The sequence below is a fragment of the Natrix helvetica genome, assembly GCF_964273705.1.
Source record: "Natrix helvetica genome assembly, chromosome: 1".
NCBI lineage: Eukaryota > Metazoa > Chordata > Lepidosauria > Squamata > Natricidae > Natrix > Natrix helvetica.
In genome coordinates, this window is record NC_138548.1 from 243,511,060 (window position 1) to 243,528,498 (window position 17,439).

The 17,439-nt window shown below is 37.7% G+C and overlaps 2 protein-coding genes across 5 annotated transcripts in view; one reads left to right on the top strand and one right to left on the bottom strand.

Annotated features, from left to right (window-relative positions):
* The window catches only part of ASPSCR1 (ASPSCR1 tether for SLC2A4, UBX domain containing), a 79,361-nt gene extending 79,102 nt beyond the window's left edge, over positions 1–259 (top strand). For both annotated transcript variants that reach the window (XM_081938104.1, XM_081938103.1), the window contains exon 16: positions 110–259. In XM_081938104.1, the coding sequence (XP_081794230.1) occupies positions 110–181 (72 nt within the window). In that variant the 3' untranslated portion in view covers positions 182–259. The remainder of the gene's footprint in view (positions 1–109) is intronic.
* Positions 260–9,196: 8,937 nt separating this feature from the next.
* CENPX (centromere protein X) lies at positions 9,197–17,413 on the bottom strand. 3 transcript variants are annotated; one of them, XM_081938105.1, is made up of 5 exons: positions 17,281–17,413; positions 11,529–11,580; positions 11,266–11,319; positions 10,045–10,133; positions 9,197–9,861 (listed from the first exon to the last, which is right to left on the bottom strand). In XM_081938105.1, the coding sequence occupies exons 1-5, from the start codon at positions 17,317–17,319 to the stop codon at positions 9,847–9,849; spliced, it is 249 nt and encodes an 82-aa protein (XP_081794231.1). In that variant the 5' UTR covers positions 17,320–17,413; the 3' UTR covers positions 9,197–9,846. The 3 variants fall into 3 exon arrangements, with proteins under 3 accessions (XP_081794231.1, XP_081794232.1, XP_081794233.1); XM_081938106.1 differs by having other exon boundaries at positions 17,210–17,340; XM_081938107.1 differs by lacking the exon at positions 17,281–17,413 and adding an exon at positions 17,071–17,192.
* Between the last annotated feature and the right edge of the window lie 26 nt (positions 17,414–17,439).

Below are 17,439 nucleotides of genomic sequence, written 5' to 3' on the forward strand. Positions count from 1 at the left end.
ATGTTCTTCAGTATGCTAATACGCTATCTGGATTTTAGTTTGAAAATCTATTTCTTTGGAAAAGTTCATGAAACTCATTTGCTATTGTTGCCTTATGTTTGCATTTCAGGTGGGAAGAGATGAAGAAGTGGTAATACCTGCTGCTGAAAGAAGCTTTGCTTGGTTGAGAAGCAACATTTAATTACTATTTTCTGCTTCCAATAACAAGCTAAAATATATGACCTACAAATGATTTTTCAGAATAAAGTTGAATGCTGTTTCCATTTGCCAGTTCTGTTAAATTGGGAATGAATTGTTGCCTGCGTTCTGCAACATCATTGACCTACACAATGCATATTTGGATGGTGTCGTAAAGCAAGAGAAAGCACAGGCTTTCTGTGACTTCAGATCACATAAATGGAGTAGGGACAGAAATTCAGGCAAAACCATTTGCCATCTTTTTTGTGTGGATGCTGAGAATTTCAACAACATGGTACTCAATGAGAATCTAAAGCGGGTGGTAATTGTGAAGTAACTTTGGCTGATTTTGAAAGTGATAAATCGAGTCAGACCTGGGTCATGCTTGGATGGAAGACCACAAGACTCTTAAGTCTATAGACCCTGGAAAAGGAGAGAAATCAAATCACTTCTGTACTGCTGGTAAGAAAATTGTATGGGAATATCAAGTACTGTCAAGCTGTACATGGCGGGCAAACTCAAGAAATAGGATTTTAGAAAGGCACCTTTAGTGCTAATCACAAAAAACATAATCTTTAAAATAGTCAAGGTTGGTCCTAGGCAGAATTAAACAAGTCGGTTTAAAGTGGGGTCTCTGAAATACTTCCTTCTCATAGCTGCCGCCACCTTGGTACACTGCCTCTTCTCATGGTCGGCGATCTCTTCCTCTGTCTGGCTCCCACAGTTTCTCCTAGGTACATTCCAGGGATCAAGTTGGATTTGAAGATATTTACCTTTCCATGAAGGGACATGCTTTAAGGAAACTGATAAATGGATCTATTGGGGACTGCTAGGATGTAGAAATGGTACTTAAAATGAATGGACCAGAGAAGCTTTGACCATATAAGATTCTCTGCTTGATGAGCACAATCTGCTTCTTAAATGTTTTAGAAAAAAAATCAGGGGGTTAATTCAAGTAAACAAAGGATATATATGATTCTGTTTGATAATTGCAGTACTAGGATAGACAGCTAATTACAGTAAATGAATTTTAGGTTTTATTTATATCCTACCTTTATTATTTTTATAAATAACTCAGGGCCACAAACACACACAATACTATTTTCTCTCCTAAATTCCCCACAAGAACCTGTGAGATGAGTTGGGCTAAGAGAGAGTGACTGGCCCAAGGTCACCCAGCTGGCTTTTTTTCTCACACAGGACTAGAATTCACATTATCCTAGCTTCTAGCCTGATGCCTTAATTACTATGATTAGGTGCATAAAGTGGAAATGAGATTTTATTTATATGCAGCATAAAGTGGACAAAATCTGTCATGCTAAGCACAGTCTATTATATTAAGGCTTTACTATATTCCTTGCTTAAAATGTAAAAATGTTAGATATTATTACAACAATATAAAGATATATTTGCTGTCGACATACTTAAAGGGTTTATACCTTTCCTTATCAGATTCTTTATTGTTCTTTTCTATATTTTGTGCAAGGTTAAATATTGTAAAAATTAGTAGAGAAGGAGATGTTGCTCTTTGATTTGGTAATATATTAGTTTGGTTGATCTAATAAGGGTTTAAGGACTTCAGGTCTGACCTCTGCATACATTTGGTCTTCTGAATCATTCTTTCTGTTAATGAAAAGTGAGATACATTTGCTGACTAGGAGCACCCAGGTAGTAAATAATGTAAGACTTATTGGTCATATACAAGCAAACTGCTTTAAACTGCAAGGCATATTTACAGTAGAGAGGTAGCTAGATCTAGTATCCGATAGCTGATACTAGTATTGTATCAGTAGTACTGAATCAGATGAGTATTATTCTTCTCTAACCCTTGGCTGAATTTTATATAACCCCTATAAAAGTTAAGAAGCCCTGAATAGCTCCTTGGGGGAGGGGGGTGTACATATAACACAAAACAAAATCTCCTACAGAAAGCTTCCAGTTATAACATAAATAATGCTATTCAGTTAGAATTCTTTGCAGCCTTAGAAATAGCATTTAAAACCACAGGATGTGCCACAAAGAGTCAAGAAAACATAAGGGAGACAATCATACCACACACCACTAGAACACAAAATCACAACCATCTCAAAGCAGAAGACAGAGCAGGCTTCAAAAACCTAAAAAGGACCAAACTATCATCCTTCTACCAGCAGACAAAGAATGACTAGAAGACAAAGAAACCTACATCCTAGTAAACACCAGCCTAATGCAGAAATTAGACAACCAGATCTGGAGAATTTTTAACAAAATAACTAGGAAAGGTCAAATAACAAAAAAAAGGAATAGTCAGAGATGAACACCTAAAAACTTCTATCAACATCTAAAAACATACAAGCCCAACATACTTCTTGGTTCGATTGCATTGTTAGAAGGGAAACCAACAGAGAACATAGCTAAAGGACTTACAAGAAACCTTGGACATATTCCATTAAGTGCTTTCAGAAAAATCAAACACCTAATAATAGAAGAAAAGATCATTGTTTCATTCAATGTTTACATGCATAGACCCAGATCTAGTGAAAGAATCCATGGCAGCAGTATTACCCAAGGTAGCCTATACAACCAAATACACTAACTTCAAAATACTCATAATTGTGGACCGCATCAATCTCTGTCTCATCAACCTCTGACTCACTTTCAATTTGATGTACACATATACCAATAAAACAGAGAAGCACCCATAGGATCACCAGTCTCAGAACCACGTTCAGACTGTAATGCAGTACATAGAAACCACATCACTCCCGTGCATACCCCCCAAAATATGGATCTGGTATGTGGAAGACACTTTTGCCCTATTAAAAAAGAAAACAACTAGAGAAAACTCATGAAACAATAGACTACATCTTCAAAGGAATAAAATGCACAAGGGAAGAAGAAAACAACAAACCGTCCTTCCTGGATAGCCTCATCAAAAGAGAAATGGCAGCAAATTAGAAACATAAGTCTATCAAAAAAACCACCCATGCTAACCAAGTGCTCCACTACTAAAGTAACAACCCAAACTTCCACAAGAGGAACTGTGTAAGGAACATAATTCAGGCAAGCACAAATGTACTGCAACAACTCAAAACACTAGAAAAAAGAAAATAAGACTGTCTAGACCAGGGTGTCAAACTGGCGGCCGGCGGGCCAGATGCGTTACATGCAGGCCAGGCCCATCTCAGCTCTGTGAAGGGGAAAAACATTGCAAAATGTCACATGATGGCAACGTGATGCGTGTTTGACACCCGTGGCCCAGACAGTATCTTCCGACAAAATGGATACTCATGTAGCTTTATCAGAAAGTTCATGACCACTTAACCCCTCATTACAATCAACACAAGCTATAAAAATGGTAGTACTACTGTACCTCAAAAACATCTCAGAAACAGGTAAAGACTATTATACCACGTGGCATCACAAACCAGTTAAAGCCCTCCAAAATAAAGTAGACCAAAAGATCCAGTAACCCAAGAAGAAAAACGGAGTCATCTGTAAAGACTGCAACAGACACGATATAGGGCAGACAGACATAAAATTAGCAGAGCACATCCATGAATACCAACTAGCATTCAGAAGACAGGATGAAAACTTTATTTCACAATATAGTTTCAAGTTAATCAAGAAACCATCAAGGAGAAAACAACGTTCCAACTGATTCTGACAGGGAAATTCCTGTATATAAATACTATTGGGCACCAAACTCCCTTCTAGTACTGAAAATGTTTTGTTTTGTAGTTGAGTAACAAAATTTCTGCAAGGAATCAACCAAGCTCAATAAGTACCAAGAACTCCACAAAACGCTTCCCTTGAACCAAATGGCTCCATGTCAAATTTGAATGCCCCATATTCCTAGGAGAACATTTAAAATATTGAGTGTTCTGCCAAAAAAAGTAGTAGGTATTTTATAAAAAAGTATTTTATGCCATAAAGCCATAAACACAGGTAAAATGGGGAAGCCATACTACTACAGTATAATAGTTTGTGAGCTCTTTATAGCTAATGCTATATTTAGCTACACAAGTAACCCCAACTAAAGACAGATTCACTTCAATACAGCATTTGATTAGGAGCCGTGGTGGTGCAGTGGTTAAGAATGCAGTATTGCAGACAAACTCTGCCCGCAGTCTAAAGTTTGATCCTGACTCGCTCAAAGTTGACTCAGCCCTCTATCCTTCTGAGGTGGGTAAAATGAGGATCCAGATTGTTGGGGGAAATATGCTGACATTATAAACCAACCAGAGAGTGCTGTAAAATACTATGGGGCAATATTATTAAGTCTTAAGTGCTATTGCTGTTGCTATTGATATCAATATCCTGTCAGTTATCCTCTATATAATGCAGCGTTTGCATTTAATAGTCTACCTCAAAAGATAACACAGCATGTCAATATTATCACTGTATTCCAATATAGGATTCTAACTTCCTAATAAGAATGAATTCAAACCCCAGTGAACAGGCAAGCAAGCCTTTAAAGAAAAATTAAGTTTCAATAATTGAACATAAACTTAGCTGATTTATTTATTATACCTTCTCCTGCCTTCCAATAGTGGCAAGTTGCTCCTTTTTTATTGACTAATGCACTTTAAGCCTCTGGCTGGCTTATTTAAAAAAACCAGTTCCTTCAATTGTGAGATGGCAGTACATGCTAAAAATGCTGAAACAAAGTGCCCTGTTTTGTTCTCAGTAGAGAACAAAACTTCAGACCACTGGGGTCCCCCCCCCAGCTCAGAATTTCAAAGCATTCATTTGGAATGTGGAACATTTTGTATAGCTCTGCTTACAAATTACTGCACATACATATTTTCACATGACAACAGTACTTACATTCAAGAGCTGCTATATTTATTCATGACGGGAATGGGCAGATAGAAAAGATGCACCCCTGTAATTAGCTACAAAGCTAGACTAATACCTTAACATCTGTGCTGTAATGCTCAAAAGATCCTAATCCTTCTCCTGGGTTGGCATGTCACTGAAGGAAGCAGTACATTCTTCTTAGAAATAAATGATCCACATCACCCAGAGGTGTTTTTTAAAAAATTGTGCCTGCCTTTTTGTTTGAAAGATGATCAAACGGGGTTCACATTAGGCGAATGAGGGATGTGTGACTTTTCTGTAAGGACATATCTTTAAAATGGCTGTGCAATCTCCATTTGAACCACCTCTATCCACTGTTCAGACACCAGTCAGACTAACCAGCTTTTCATTCAGAGGGGTTGATATGGCCCAGTTCCCTCTAAGCTTTTTTAACAAAGAAAACAGCATTGTACCATCTGAATGAACTTCAAAGTGGCTGGAAGGGGCACTAAGGATTCCTAGCACTTGTCTCCTCGATTGGCCAACATTTCCCTTCAGGTCTAATTACTTCCAAATGCTTCCAGCTGCTTTGAAGAAACTTGGGAGGGAATGAGGGAAGAGAAAGGTAGGAAGACCTTTATGAATGAAAAGAACAGAAGGTAACTAAAACAGCAAACAATGTGATATTTAATGTCAGTTAAAATGAGAATGAAAATTGAATCCATAGAACAGTTCTGCCCACACACTCTGCTATCATCTATAATACTGAAGAGTGGCTGCTCTAAATATAATTACAAAGCAAATTCAGGTTACTATACAAGACAGCCTGTATCAATCACCCTATTCTTACTGAAAGAATGTGGGTCTGTATACTTTTCAGTTAGTCCATCTCTGCATAAGAGCTTAGAGGGTATCTTATTTCTCGATCCTGTGTTGGAAGCTTTGTTTCCTTTGAACCAGTTACTCTTGACATCAGAGCTGGTTTTGGTCTTTCATATAATATCCTTTTATATGCTATACTATTGTATAGTTGGATAGTTGATATTCTGTTCTACAACATCTTCACATCCCTTCTATTCAGAGAATTGTACATATTAACATACATTTGGTTGAACAGTATATGTGGGTTCTTTAAAAATAGAGGATTTTGTTTTGATACTTCAACTGACACACACACACATGGATCTTGTCATAAATGCATAAATTCCACTGAATGCTAGTTGAGAAAAAGGCATAATTGTCAAAACGTTATGTTTATTAGATTTTTATCCCACTTTTATTACTTTATAAGTAACCCAAAGCAGCGAACATACGTATATTATCCTCCTATTTTCCCCACAGCAGCTCTTGTCAGATAGATTGGTCTGAAAGAGAATGACTGATCTAAAGTCACCCAGTCAGCTTTCATGCCTTAAGGCAGGACTAGAACTCCTGGTTTCTAGGCTAGCACCTATCCATCATTATATAAAACAAGTAGTGATTAAGACTGGAGAAGAACAAACTCTGATTAGGAAGATTTATTGGGAAAATGGTTCAAAGCAATAGCACAATAATTACAGAAAGTACTTTTGCTTCTCTCTCTAGGCCAGGGGTGTCCAAACTTGGGAACTTTAAGACTTGTGGACTTCCACAAGTCTTAAAGTTCCCAAGTTTGGACACCCCTGCTCTAGGCAATTCAGATAAATTGATTTCTTGCTTGCTTTATCTTGCATTTTCAAGAAGAGAAGAAGGAGCACCTCTATTCTGAGAAGACAGGCTGGCCTGCATCTGTGTTGCTTACATAATTTATAGGTACCAGATTCTTTGAAAGTGTGACAATCCTCTCACGCCTATTCTATATCCCAAATAAAAGCATAACTTGCTCAGCCTGTTAATATTTTATCACAAAGTATGCACTCTCTTGCCAAACTTTACATGGCTATTTGTAATTTATATAGGTTTTTTTCCCAGGTTCTCAACATAATGTTCAGTTTTCCTTCCTGCTTCATTTTCATAACAGTTTATGAGATAAATTGGGCTATCAATTTACCTCATTGCTATCTCTTAACCAAAATCAGTCAATGGCATTTTGTGATTGAAAATAATCTTAACTTAATCTTCCAGCTCTCATTTGCAATTCCTAAACACAGTGTTGCAGAAATATTCATTAGGGTGTTGCTGTGCTTTGGATTCATTTCTCCCCAAATGCTTTGAATTATAGGTAGGCAGAAATATAACACCTGTTTGCAGTTCTTTAAAGCAGCTGTTTGGTATATCATGTGGCGGCTACAGGATCCCAAACTTACAACAATTTGTTTAGTGACTATTCAAAGTTACAATGGCACTGAAAAAAGTGACTGTTTTTGACAGTTATGATTTTTTTTCACACTTATGACTATTGCAGCATCCCCATGGTCATGTGATCAAAATTTAGAAGCTAGGGAACTGGTTCATATTTATGATACCGTGTTTCCCTGAAAATAAGACAGGGTCTTATTTTCTTTTGACCCCCAAAATAAGCACTTGGCCTTATTTTCGGGGAGTTATTATTTTTGAGGTGCAGGAGGCAGTGAGCGTGGTCACCTCATGGCTGCTGTTGTGTTGCAATATTTTCGGGGAGGGCTTATTCTAGCGCATGTGCTCTAAAGCCCGATTGGGCTTATTATCCGGGGAGGGCTTATTTTCAGGAAACAGGGTAGTTGCAGTGTTCCTCACTGAATAACCTTAAATATCACTTTTAAGTCACATTTAATCGGTTCTAGTCCTGCCTGGGCTAAAATTGGAGTGGTTCTTGGAAAAATCCAAACAAGGGCATTTTATTAATTCTATCGGTAGCTATGCTAGAGAATGATTATAAGCTGTAGAATTGATTGCAATGAATTCATTGTATATTTCTTGAATACCTTCGCCTTGAGTACAGAGCTTCCTGGCTTTGGCAGTGTCCTAGGCAGGATTCACGTTAAAGGTCTCATAAGAAGAAACTGTGTTGGCCATTTGCTCTCCAGGGAATACAAAAATCAAACCAAAGGAAAATGGAGCAAGCACTTTGAGCAATTTGTTTCAATACATGCAGTTATATATGTAATAATCATGTTGAGGTTGTTAGACAAATATCTTTTTCAATCAAAGTAAGTTTATAGGCTAACAGTAACTAGAGCCTCTTGTCAATGTTTCAAACTCTTGATTACTTTTGATTGCAATTATACTTCCAAACTTGATTATGTGTGTAAGTATAAAGCCAATGTGAAAAACCCTTGTAGTACAGGATCTGGCTTGAGTTTGAGGAATCAAAATTAGCATTCTCATTTACTCCAGTGGTGGGTTTGTACCGGTTTTACTACCGGTTTGCTCATGTGTGTGCGCTCTCGGGTGGATGGGTGGAGCCTCCTGCCTCTGCCACTACTGGTTTGGCCGAACCGGGAGCAGCCTACCTCTGATTTACTCAAAAGTCACTAGCTAAATTTTGGCTGGTTGATCACCTACTTCTTAACAGATAATATGGTTAATATAATACATAAATCACATCACACTTGTGTCGGAAGCACCTGCTTCTCAAAATAATTTTGGATACATCAGCATCTCCTTTGTAACTAGTATTAGGTATAGCAGAAACAATGCAAAGCAACAGTAATTTCTTGTACAAAGTTAATGTAGAAAGAAACACTCTGGAGAACTCCTGTTGACCACTTTAGTTATTACCATTCTTAGTTTAAAGCCAACATGGCAACAGACTCACTATTTCAAATTAATTTCAAATCATTAACTACTCAGAAGTATAAAAATCTGAAATGGTGAGTTTGCTACTCCTAGTCGCTGGTGGATTACAACATCAGCATGGTTGATGATGAGAGGTAATGATAGCTGTAATCCAACATCCACAAGAGCACAGTTCTTCCTGGTTATGTTCCCTAAGCCCCACTGAATTTAGTGAAGCTTATTTCTGAGTTACTTACTACTTAAGATACAATTACACTTCTTTTAGGCCTGATCTTTCACAACAAAACCAGATTCATTAGGCTACGCCCTGCCTCCATGTGTAAGGTTTACTATTTCACAGCTTTCTCTTCCCCCTCCTGCTGACAGAGGGGCTGGGCCTTGCATGATGTGGGATCCTCACACATGCTGTTTGTTATTCTGCCCCTTTCTGAAAGTTTTTCTTTCCTCCTACAAAGAAGAGGCGGGGTGGGGAGGCCAAACAACTCTTTGAAGATACTTGACTTTCTATGATTAATTGCAACAAGGAGCCCACACAAGGGAGGGAGGTTATTTTTGATTTATTGACGTTTCTTTGTAAGAACAAATTTATAGCAGAGGGAAGCAGCTTCTTAGAAGAATATCAAATGGTTAAAAGGTTCCATGCACTCTTTGATGTCATGGCCTTCTGGAATGTGGGAAAGGGTTGAAGGACAGGCACTGTTTATTCATAAAATAAAGATCAGGTACCTGCCGTTGGCACAGATTTGGGGCCAGGCTCCTGTTTAAGAACTTAGAGCTCAGGCCTGGAAGTGACAAGAGGCCTTGATGTGGCCAAGCCTCCCAAGCGTACTCCCCCTTTCCACACACCTAGGAGGCGGCACCTGTTTCTCTCATTAGAAAAGTAAAGCCGTTACCTGACTATGAATGGGAATCAGAAGGGCAGGGCACAGCTTCAGATAGCTACCATCTGTTCCAAGAATTGTATTACAAGAAATTCCCAACAAACCCAAAGTTATTTTGGGCAACACTGACAGCCACTAAGCACCCCAAAAGAGATGGCAAACAGAGCCGAGAAGGAAGGTAAGTTGTCATTCCAGGAAGTCAGCACATTTTCTAGGAAATTCCATATTACAAGTCTGTGGTTCATTTTGCTTCTGAGCTCAGCAAGATCTTCTTAGTAATGGGGATGTAGATTTTCCACTCATTGAATTTCTAGAAATCCAGAAGCTGTGGAAATTAAGAGTTTCAACATAAATAACAGAATTGCCTTAAATTAAATAACAAATCTCAGTTCCATTTGCCCAGTGGGGATATTGCTAGTTAAACATCTCCCTGTAAAAGGAGATGAAGATGATGCCTTTTCCCATATCCTTATCCTATGAATTATGGAATCTGAGCTGTTGTACACACCAACTGTGGCAAGATTTTTTCCACGTGTTCCACTTCCACCCTCATTACATCCTCAGTCTGAGCTTGCCGTGCTGCTCGTGCTGATGCTTCTACAAAAGACACATAACAGGGCAAGCAAAAATAAGTACCGCATTTTTTGGAGGATAAGACGTACCTTCCCCCCCCCCCAAAAAAAAGGTTAAAAATTGGGCGTGTCTTATACACTGAATACAGCATTTTTGGCCTACCGAAACCCCACCCTGCAATCCCATTTTTCCCAAAAATGGACATGCAGAGGGTTTGGGAGGCCTGTAAAGTGCTCCTGGGGAAGGCAAAAATGACTGAAAACGGGCCCGTTTTTCACAACGACAGGTGTTTCTGCCCTCCCAAGCTCCTAGGAGCACTCTGCACGCCTTCCAAACTCTCTGCATGCCCTATTTTTTGCAAAAACGGGCCTGTTTTTTGCTTGTTTTTGCCCTTCCCAGCCCCCAGAAGCACTCTACAGGCCTCCCAAACCCTCTGCATGCTCCGTTTTTGCAAAAAACGGGCCCAAACTCCCACACGTCACATTTTTGCTCTTCCTGCTGCCAGGAGCACTTTGCAGGCCTGCCAAACTCTGCATGCCCTGTTTTCCGCAAAAAATGGGGTGTGCAGAGGGTTTGGAAGGCCCGCAGACGGCTCCTGGAGACCGGGAAGGGCAAAACCTTTTACCTCTTCAAAATCTTGGTGCGTGTTATACTCCGGTGCATCATCCAAAAAATATGGTAGATAGGACTGTGAAAGATGGCAAAAATTGTCATGTAGAAAAGCGTTTTCTTAATGGAAAAGGATATTTATGTTTGTGATCCTTTTCCTTGTTGCCATTATTGTAAAAACAGAAAATTATTAGAAAGCAAGTACGTGCTCTCTTTATATATATACTTGACACATGACTAGATAATTCATAAGAGGCAGAGGGATCCTAACTCATGGATTAAAATTTCTAGGAAATTTCTGGTTTTTTATCAGCATGCATACTTATTTAGGCAGTCAATAATGAAGATATTATTATTATATCTTCTTAGATATATTAGCTAATAAGATCAGAAATCAATTCTGGGATCGGAATAAAATGAGATTTATGAGTGATACACTTGCTCTTCTGCTAAAAACATCAAGCGGTGAATAAGGCGGCTGGAACTTAATTGTACAAGAAAACGTTACGATTCCACTGGTCCTGTCCCACTCCTCTTAATTACTCACCTCGAACGAATACTTTAAGCATTTCAGCCATCAGCAACACAGCATCACCACTGGCTGAAAGAGAAGGAACATTCCTATGAGACCATGTCTAAGCATCCCCATTCCCCATACTCATTCATGCACATGGAACCCTGGAACCCATGCACCATGACTATATTTCAGTTATTTCTCATGTTCCAGGGCACAGTCTCGCCACAGAAACATCTGGGAAGATGTCTAGCAGCAGTTGGCCTCTTTACGGAGGCAGAAGGGGAAGCAATTACCTCGCGTTTTGTCATCTTTGAAGTGGAGCTGGAGCACTTTGTTCATGGTCTCCTGCACAGAAAGGGATTCGGTCAAGAAGTGTTAATGGGGAAAAAGTGAATCTCCTATCTTTCAATTTCAAAAAGCTACTCAATAAGTAAAGTAATATATTTTAGGTCAGCCTCTGTTGGCATAGGAATACACCAAAAGAAACTGACCAAATCTATTACCAGGTTTAGCAATAGCAATAGCACTTAAGACTTATATCCCGCTTCATAGTGCTTTTAAGCTGTTTACAGAGTCAGCCTATTGCCCCCAATGATCTGGGTCCTCATTTTACCCACCTCGGAAGGATGGAAGGCTGAGTCAACCTTGAGCCTGGTGAGATTCGATCTGCCGAACTGCTGGCAGCCTGTGATCAGCAGAAGTAGCCTGCAGTACTGCACCCTAACCACTGCACTACCTTGGCTCTTTTTTACATCTTATTCTCTTAAGAGCAAGAGGGTATCAACTATTGAAGCCTTCATACCTATACAGAATGAAGGTCCCATCATCCACCCTTCTTCTGGTTGCTTGGGCCAAACTCTTAATTACATCATTCATTTCTACCAGCTATCCTACCTGCTTACAATTACTTATTTTGATGAAGACTATTCCTTGTTTTTTTAAAAAAATTCATTCTTCCTAGTTTTTCTGGAAATGATAGAAAGCCAATGAAGTACATTGTTAGGCATTTTCCATTATTCCTACCGACAAAGTTGGTTTCTTTGGGGTGGGGTGGGGAGTAAAGGCATACAAAAGAGGCTTCTTTCATCTCAGTAAATAGGGAAATGTTGAGAGGAAAATAGAGCTAAATGTATTAAGGTGACCTTTAGCTGATTATTGTCAAGTATCACATTACCAATATCTTAATATGCACACCTTGGGGAGAAACCTCTTATAGTTTAAAAGCAAAACAACCCTCCTTTATCTTTGTTTTCTATTCTAACTAGAACAAACAATTCAACTTCAAAAAAAATGTGATATATTATTACTATTCTCTAACCAACACATTTAGTGTTACGCTATTAAAACTGGCTGCAACCCTCTGGTTTGGCTGGGGACAACTATTATTTTGTTTGTCATCTTCAAGAGCTATCTCCCATTAAAGGAGCATTTGCCTCAACTTCAAAGCTATTGGACTTTATGCATTTTATAGTGCCTAAAAACTTCTAAGAATTTAACACAGTAAATCTTATAGATACATCTACTAGGTAATGAATTCAATGAGCTTTCTCTTGGATAAGGGGCTATAAACATATATCTTCCCTAGGTACACAGCTGTTCCTTTGTGTTAAAAACCCATACCATTTCTGAATTTTGAGCTCTAAACCAATAAATTACTGATTAATGTAGAAAGTAAGTTCACATGTATCAGGCTTTTTTTTAGGGTGGGGGTTTTAAGTGATACAATAATATCAAAGTCAGTACATCAAAACTCAGAAACTAGCAATTCTGCATTCCACATAACCTAAAAGTACATAGCAATATAGCAACTTTTGATAAAAGACAGAAAATATACAAGAAAACGCAAGTGCTGACAAAATATTTCTTTGGAAGCTTTATGAATTTGTATTTAATAAGACAAGCTTCATTTTTTAATTCTAAAACTGAAGAGTCAGAACACTACATTTTAATAATTGCAATTCTAGCAAATGAACAAACGGGTATATGAATCCATGTATGATATATAGCAACTATTTTAAACAGAAATTGATACTAAAAGTTTACACGTAATGGACATGGATAACCCTATTAATTAAGCTCTGTTATTGGTTTACCACTTAATCAAACCTCACCCTAAAAATTCTTGTTTAGAAGATCAACACACTGATGGAAATAATTCCATGAATTGGTCTTCTGGGGAATTAATGGTGAATTGAAGATGAATAAGTGAAAAGCAGGATGGAATGAAGAGCTGTCAAGTAGAACAGTTTTTTGTAATTCCTCTCCAGACAAGAGGATTTGAGAGGGCCCACAAGTGCTCCAGACAATTGCACTTTGCAGGCCATTGGTGAGTTTAGAGCTTTGAGAGATGAGGGAATAACCATCTTAATCAAATCACAGTCAGCACCTTTCAAACTATACTGAGTTCATGTACTTTCTTTTTAATCACTTTTGGAAATTTCTTGTTAACAGTTTTTCAGCTGTTAGGAACTTTTGGATCAATATGTTTTACAGAACTGAGTGAGTTTCCTTCAATCCTTTCTGAAAGAAGTTATTAAGGACAAAAATTAAGGAATAAATAGTAAAAAAGTGATTAAAATTTTGATTTTAAAAAGTTTCAAGTGGCTATGGGTCCAGGTAAATTCGAAATAACACTTTAGAGTTAATTATAAAGATCCATGCTCTTAAGAAAATATAATTTTAAATTCTATAAAAAATGAAAATGACTAAAAATTGGGCATTAAAGGAAAACAGATGAAACATTACAATTATAGAAGAACACTCACACTTGACTTACAAATACAGAATAAAGCAAAATATTTTAACATTGAACATACTAAAATATTTTTGAACAATGAACCTAGAAGTTAACTTTAAGAGTGTCTGCCTCTACAGATATACTATGTTTAAAAATGCTATGTAAGAGGTTTGACCTGACCTGATTGAGACTGATTTGAAAGTGGATTTAAAAATAATAGGCTACCAGAGTAACATGGAAAAAGATGTTACACTGGATATATAAAAGATGCTGATGTTTTAATAATTAAAAGGATTATACAAATAACAAACTGACAAGGATAATTTTCCTATACTAGATTTACAAAAGAGGCATGTTAAGGCTGTGAAGAATTTTGTGAGAAGGGCAAGTATTGAAAAGAAATCAAGTTCTGAGACACTGTTGAAGGGGTAGAGATCAAGATTGATAGAAGTAAAAGTAGGGAATATAAAGTTAGTGTATTTGATCAAGGCTAAAATAGATATCCTTCCTCTGGTAACCCTTAATGGACATCTGCTGATATCAGGACTGAAATGACAAGTTTTATGAATGTATTTATAGATAAGAGATAGGATATAGATTTTATAAAAATGGGAAAGAAGAGATTATTTGTTGTATTTTAAAAGATGATGTTACTAAAATTATTTATTTTTGCTGTGATAAAAGGGTGAAGTTACTTTTTAATTTATTTTGTTTTTTTAACTATATTCCTTTCTCATTTTTTAAAATACTTTAATCTATTCTGCACCTTCTATTTTTACTTTTTAGTCTATGTTAGTTTTTATTGTAAATTGTAATCTTTAATAAAATTACCATTAAAAATAATTCTATGAATTATAAAGATAATTAAAAGTTTATAAACATAGTGAGAAAAAAACTAGAAAGAACTGAACAATTAAAGAAGTTCAAATGGATTAGTAGCAATTGTTAAATAACTGATTGGCAAAGAGATGGGGAAAAAAGTGTATTTCCAAGCACACCTAGTTTGCTATTCTGCTCACTTTTACTCAGATGACATATTTATATAATATACAAATGTACACAATACAAAAGCTATTGAAGTAACAATTCTTAACAAAGAATATCCAAACAACTATCAAGTTTACAGAATTTTTTTTAAAAATATTTTCCTCTCGCTCATGTCAGGGATAAGCTGAATTATCTCACTTCAAGCATTCTTTCTATACCATTTCTTCAACCTGTTGGTTGGGTTTTAGGGAGGGATGAAAAGAATTATTTGTGACAAACAAGTTTCATAGGCTTATCCTAATCAGAATAGGAGGAGCACATTATCTTTTTTTTCTAAGTTTTTTTAAAAAATTCCCTTCCATGAAAGGAAAAAAAAAGTGCTTTGCCAGCTCTAGAGCCAGGTACTCTTGTCTTCCTATTCATGTAATTGTACATATCAAGTCAGACTATTAGTAAACCAAATTCGATATTATGTATCCTGCCTAGCAGGTTTCTAAGATTTCAGATCTTTTGCAGTTGTACTTGCCAGCCACATTTTACAAAGAAGTTGTGATTTGTCTTCTAAAACTTTGGACTTGGGTTTAGGCATACTTAATCAATATAAAATTGAGCTATAAAACCGGGCTAACTAAAAATGCATTCAATTAGGCTTTTGAAGTAATTTTTTAAAAACATCTTTTGTACAAAAGAAGCAAGCGCAGTTTGTATTCTACTGCAGGTTTAATACGAAACAAAATAGGAAATGAATGAAGCTCTAGTGCTATCTGCTGTATTCGTCTAGAACTGCTCCAAAGAATTGCATTCATTCAACATCTAACATTCACTTGAAGAAACATTAAACGTTTGTGTGTCTTTTAAAATGCATTTGGGGAAAAAGTTATTAATATACCAGCTTCAGTAGTTGAGTGAAATTTATTCAGTACTCTGATAGCATTTTACTCCAAAGTGAACTCAACTTCTATATACATTTCCTGGCCTCTTTTAGTAGTCCATCTCCATCTTTATTACTTTACTATCTTGACCACACTGCCATCCTATTAGAGAGTGATGAAATTCATTTTTTTACCACCGGTTCTGTGGGTGTGGCAGGGGAAGGATATTGCAAAATTTTCATTCCCACCCCACTCTAGGGCCAGCCAGAGATGGTATTTACTGGTTCTCCGAACTAATCAAAATTTCTGCTACCAGTTCTCCAGAACCTGTCCCAACTGCTGAATTTCACCGCTGCTATTAGACCTTTCCTAATCCATAGTATTTAGTCTTCTAGTACTAAATTTTTAAGCAAACTATTATCCTGAGGACTTTGGATGTTCTTTTTTAATCACATTTTAAATTTTTGTTTGATTTTATGGGCAATATCCCAGTTTCAATATTATGATCTCGTCTTTCCGTCAGTTCAACAGTATACTTTATATATATTTTATTAAATCCCATGTATTATTCAAAGTTAAGTCTGGGGCTGTTCGTTTCTAATCAAAGTTGTCACCCGTTTTGCACATCATGATTTATATCTAATTACGTGTTCATAGCTTGCTCTTATGCAACAAAGATACTTCCAAGGTACAGCGCTCAGTATAAAGTTGTGTACTCCTCTCCTATCGGCGTAACAACTAACAAAAGCGCCTTCGCCTTATAATGTAAAGCTAGTGCAAATACATTATGATGAATAAGTAACCCTAGATTATTTCGTAATAATAGCAATAATAAACATTTAGTAAATTTGTCCGTTCACGATATTAGGGGTCGGAAAACAAGAGATCCCCTCCGCCCCTGCCCCCCACTCCAGGATACTAGAGAGAGACTCGATTTCATTTTATAGCTCAACTTAAATCTATTTCTAGCTTGTACTTTATAGGCGCCGCCTCAATCGTCTTTACCTCCTGGGCATTTCCTCCAAGAATCCTCTCATTTTTGCTTTTCAGCCAGTGGGACCCTCCATTTCTTCTCCACCCACCAACTCGGACCAATTCCTACTACACAGACTCCATTCCCACGATTGTCAATCGACCGGTTAATTCCTGCCTCGGTTCCAATTATAGTTTCCGTCCTGCCTGACGGCCGGATCCCCGAACCTTAAAACACATCTACGTTTGCAGCAACACTTCACCCACCCCTGGGACAGCTGCTGCTCTGCATGGAAGCCTCCGGCCATTCCCACGTTACGTCTCCCGTTACATCCTGGTACGAGCAAAACTTCCAATTGCTAGCGCCTCTTTCCCTTTTCCTTTCTCGCCCATCTTAAATCCTAACCTAGAACGTCCAAGCTGAACTCGTTGTTGTTGTTTCCCCACTGTTCGTTTTTCTCGGCCCGTTTCCCTAACCTTTTTGAAGCCTCCCGCGCACTCTTCCCTCGTCTCCATTTCACACTGCCTCCCCTGGGTTAGATTCGGCGCTCAGTACACCCGCGTGGCGTGCTGGGAAATGTAGTTCCTGGAGTCCCACCCTCAAGCGTTTACTTCCGGAGAAGAAGCGGGGGGAGG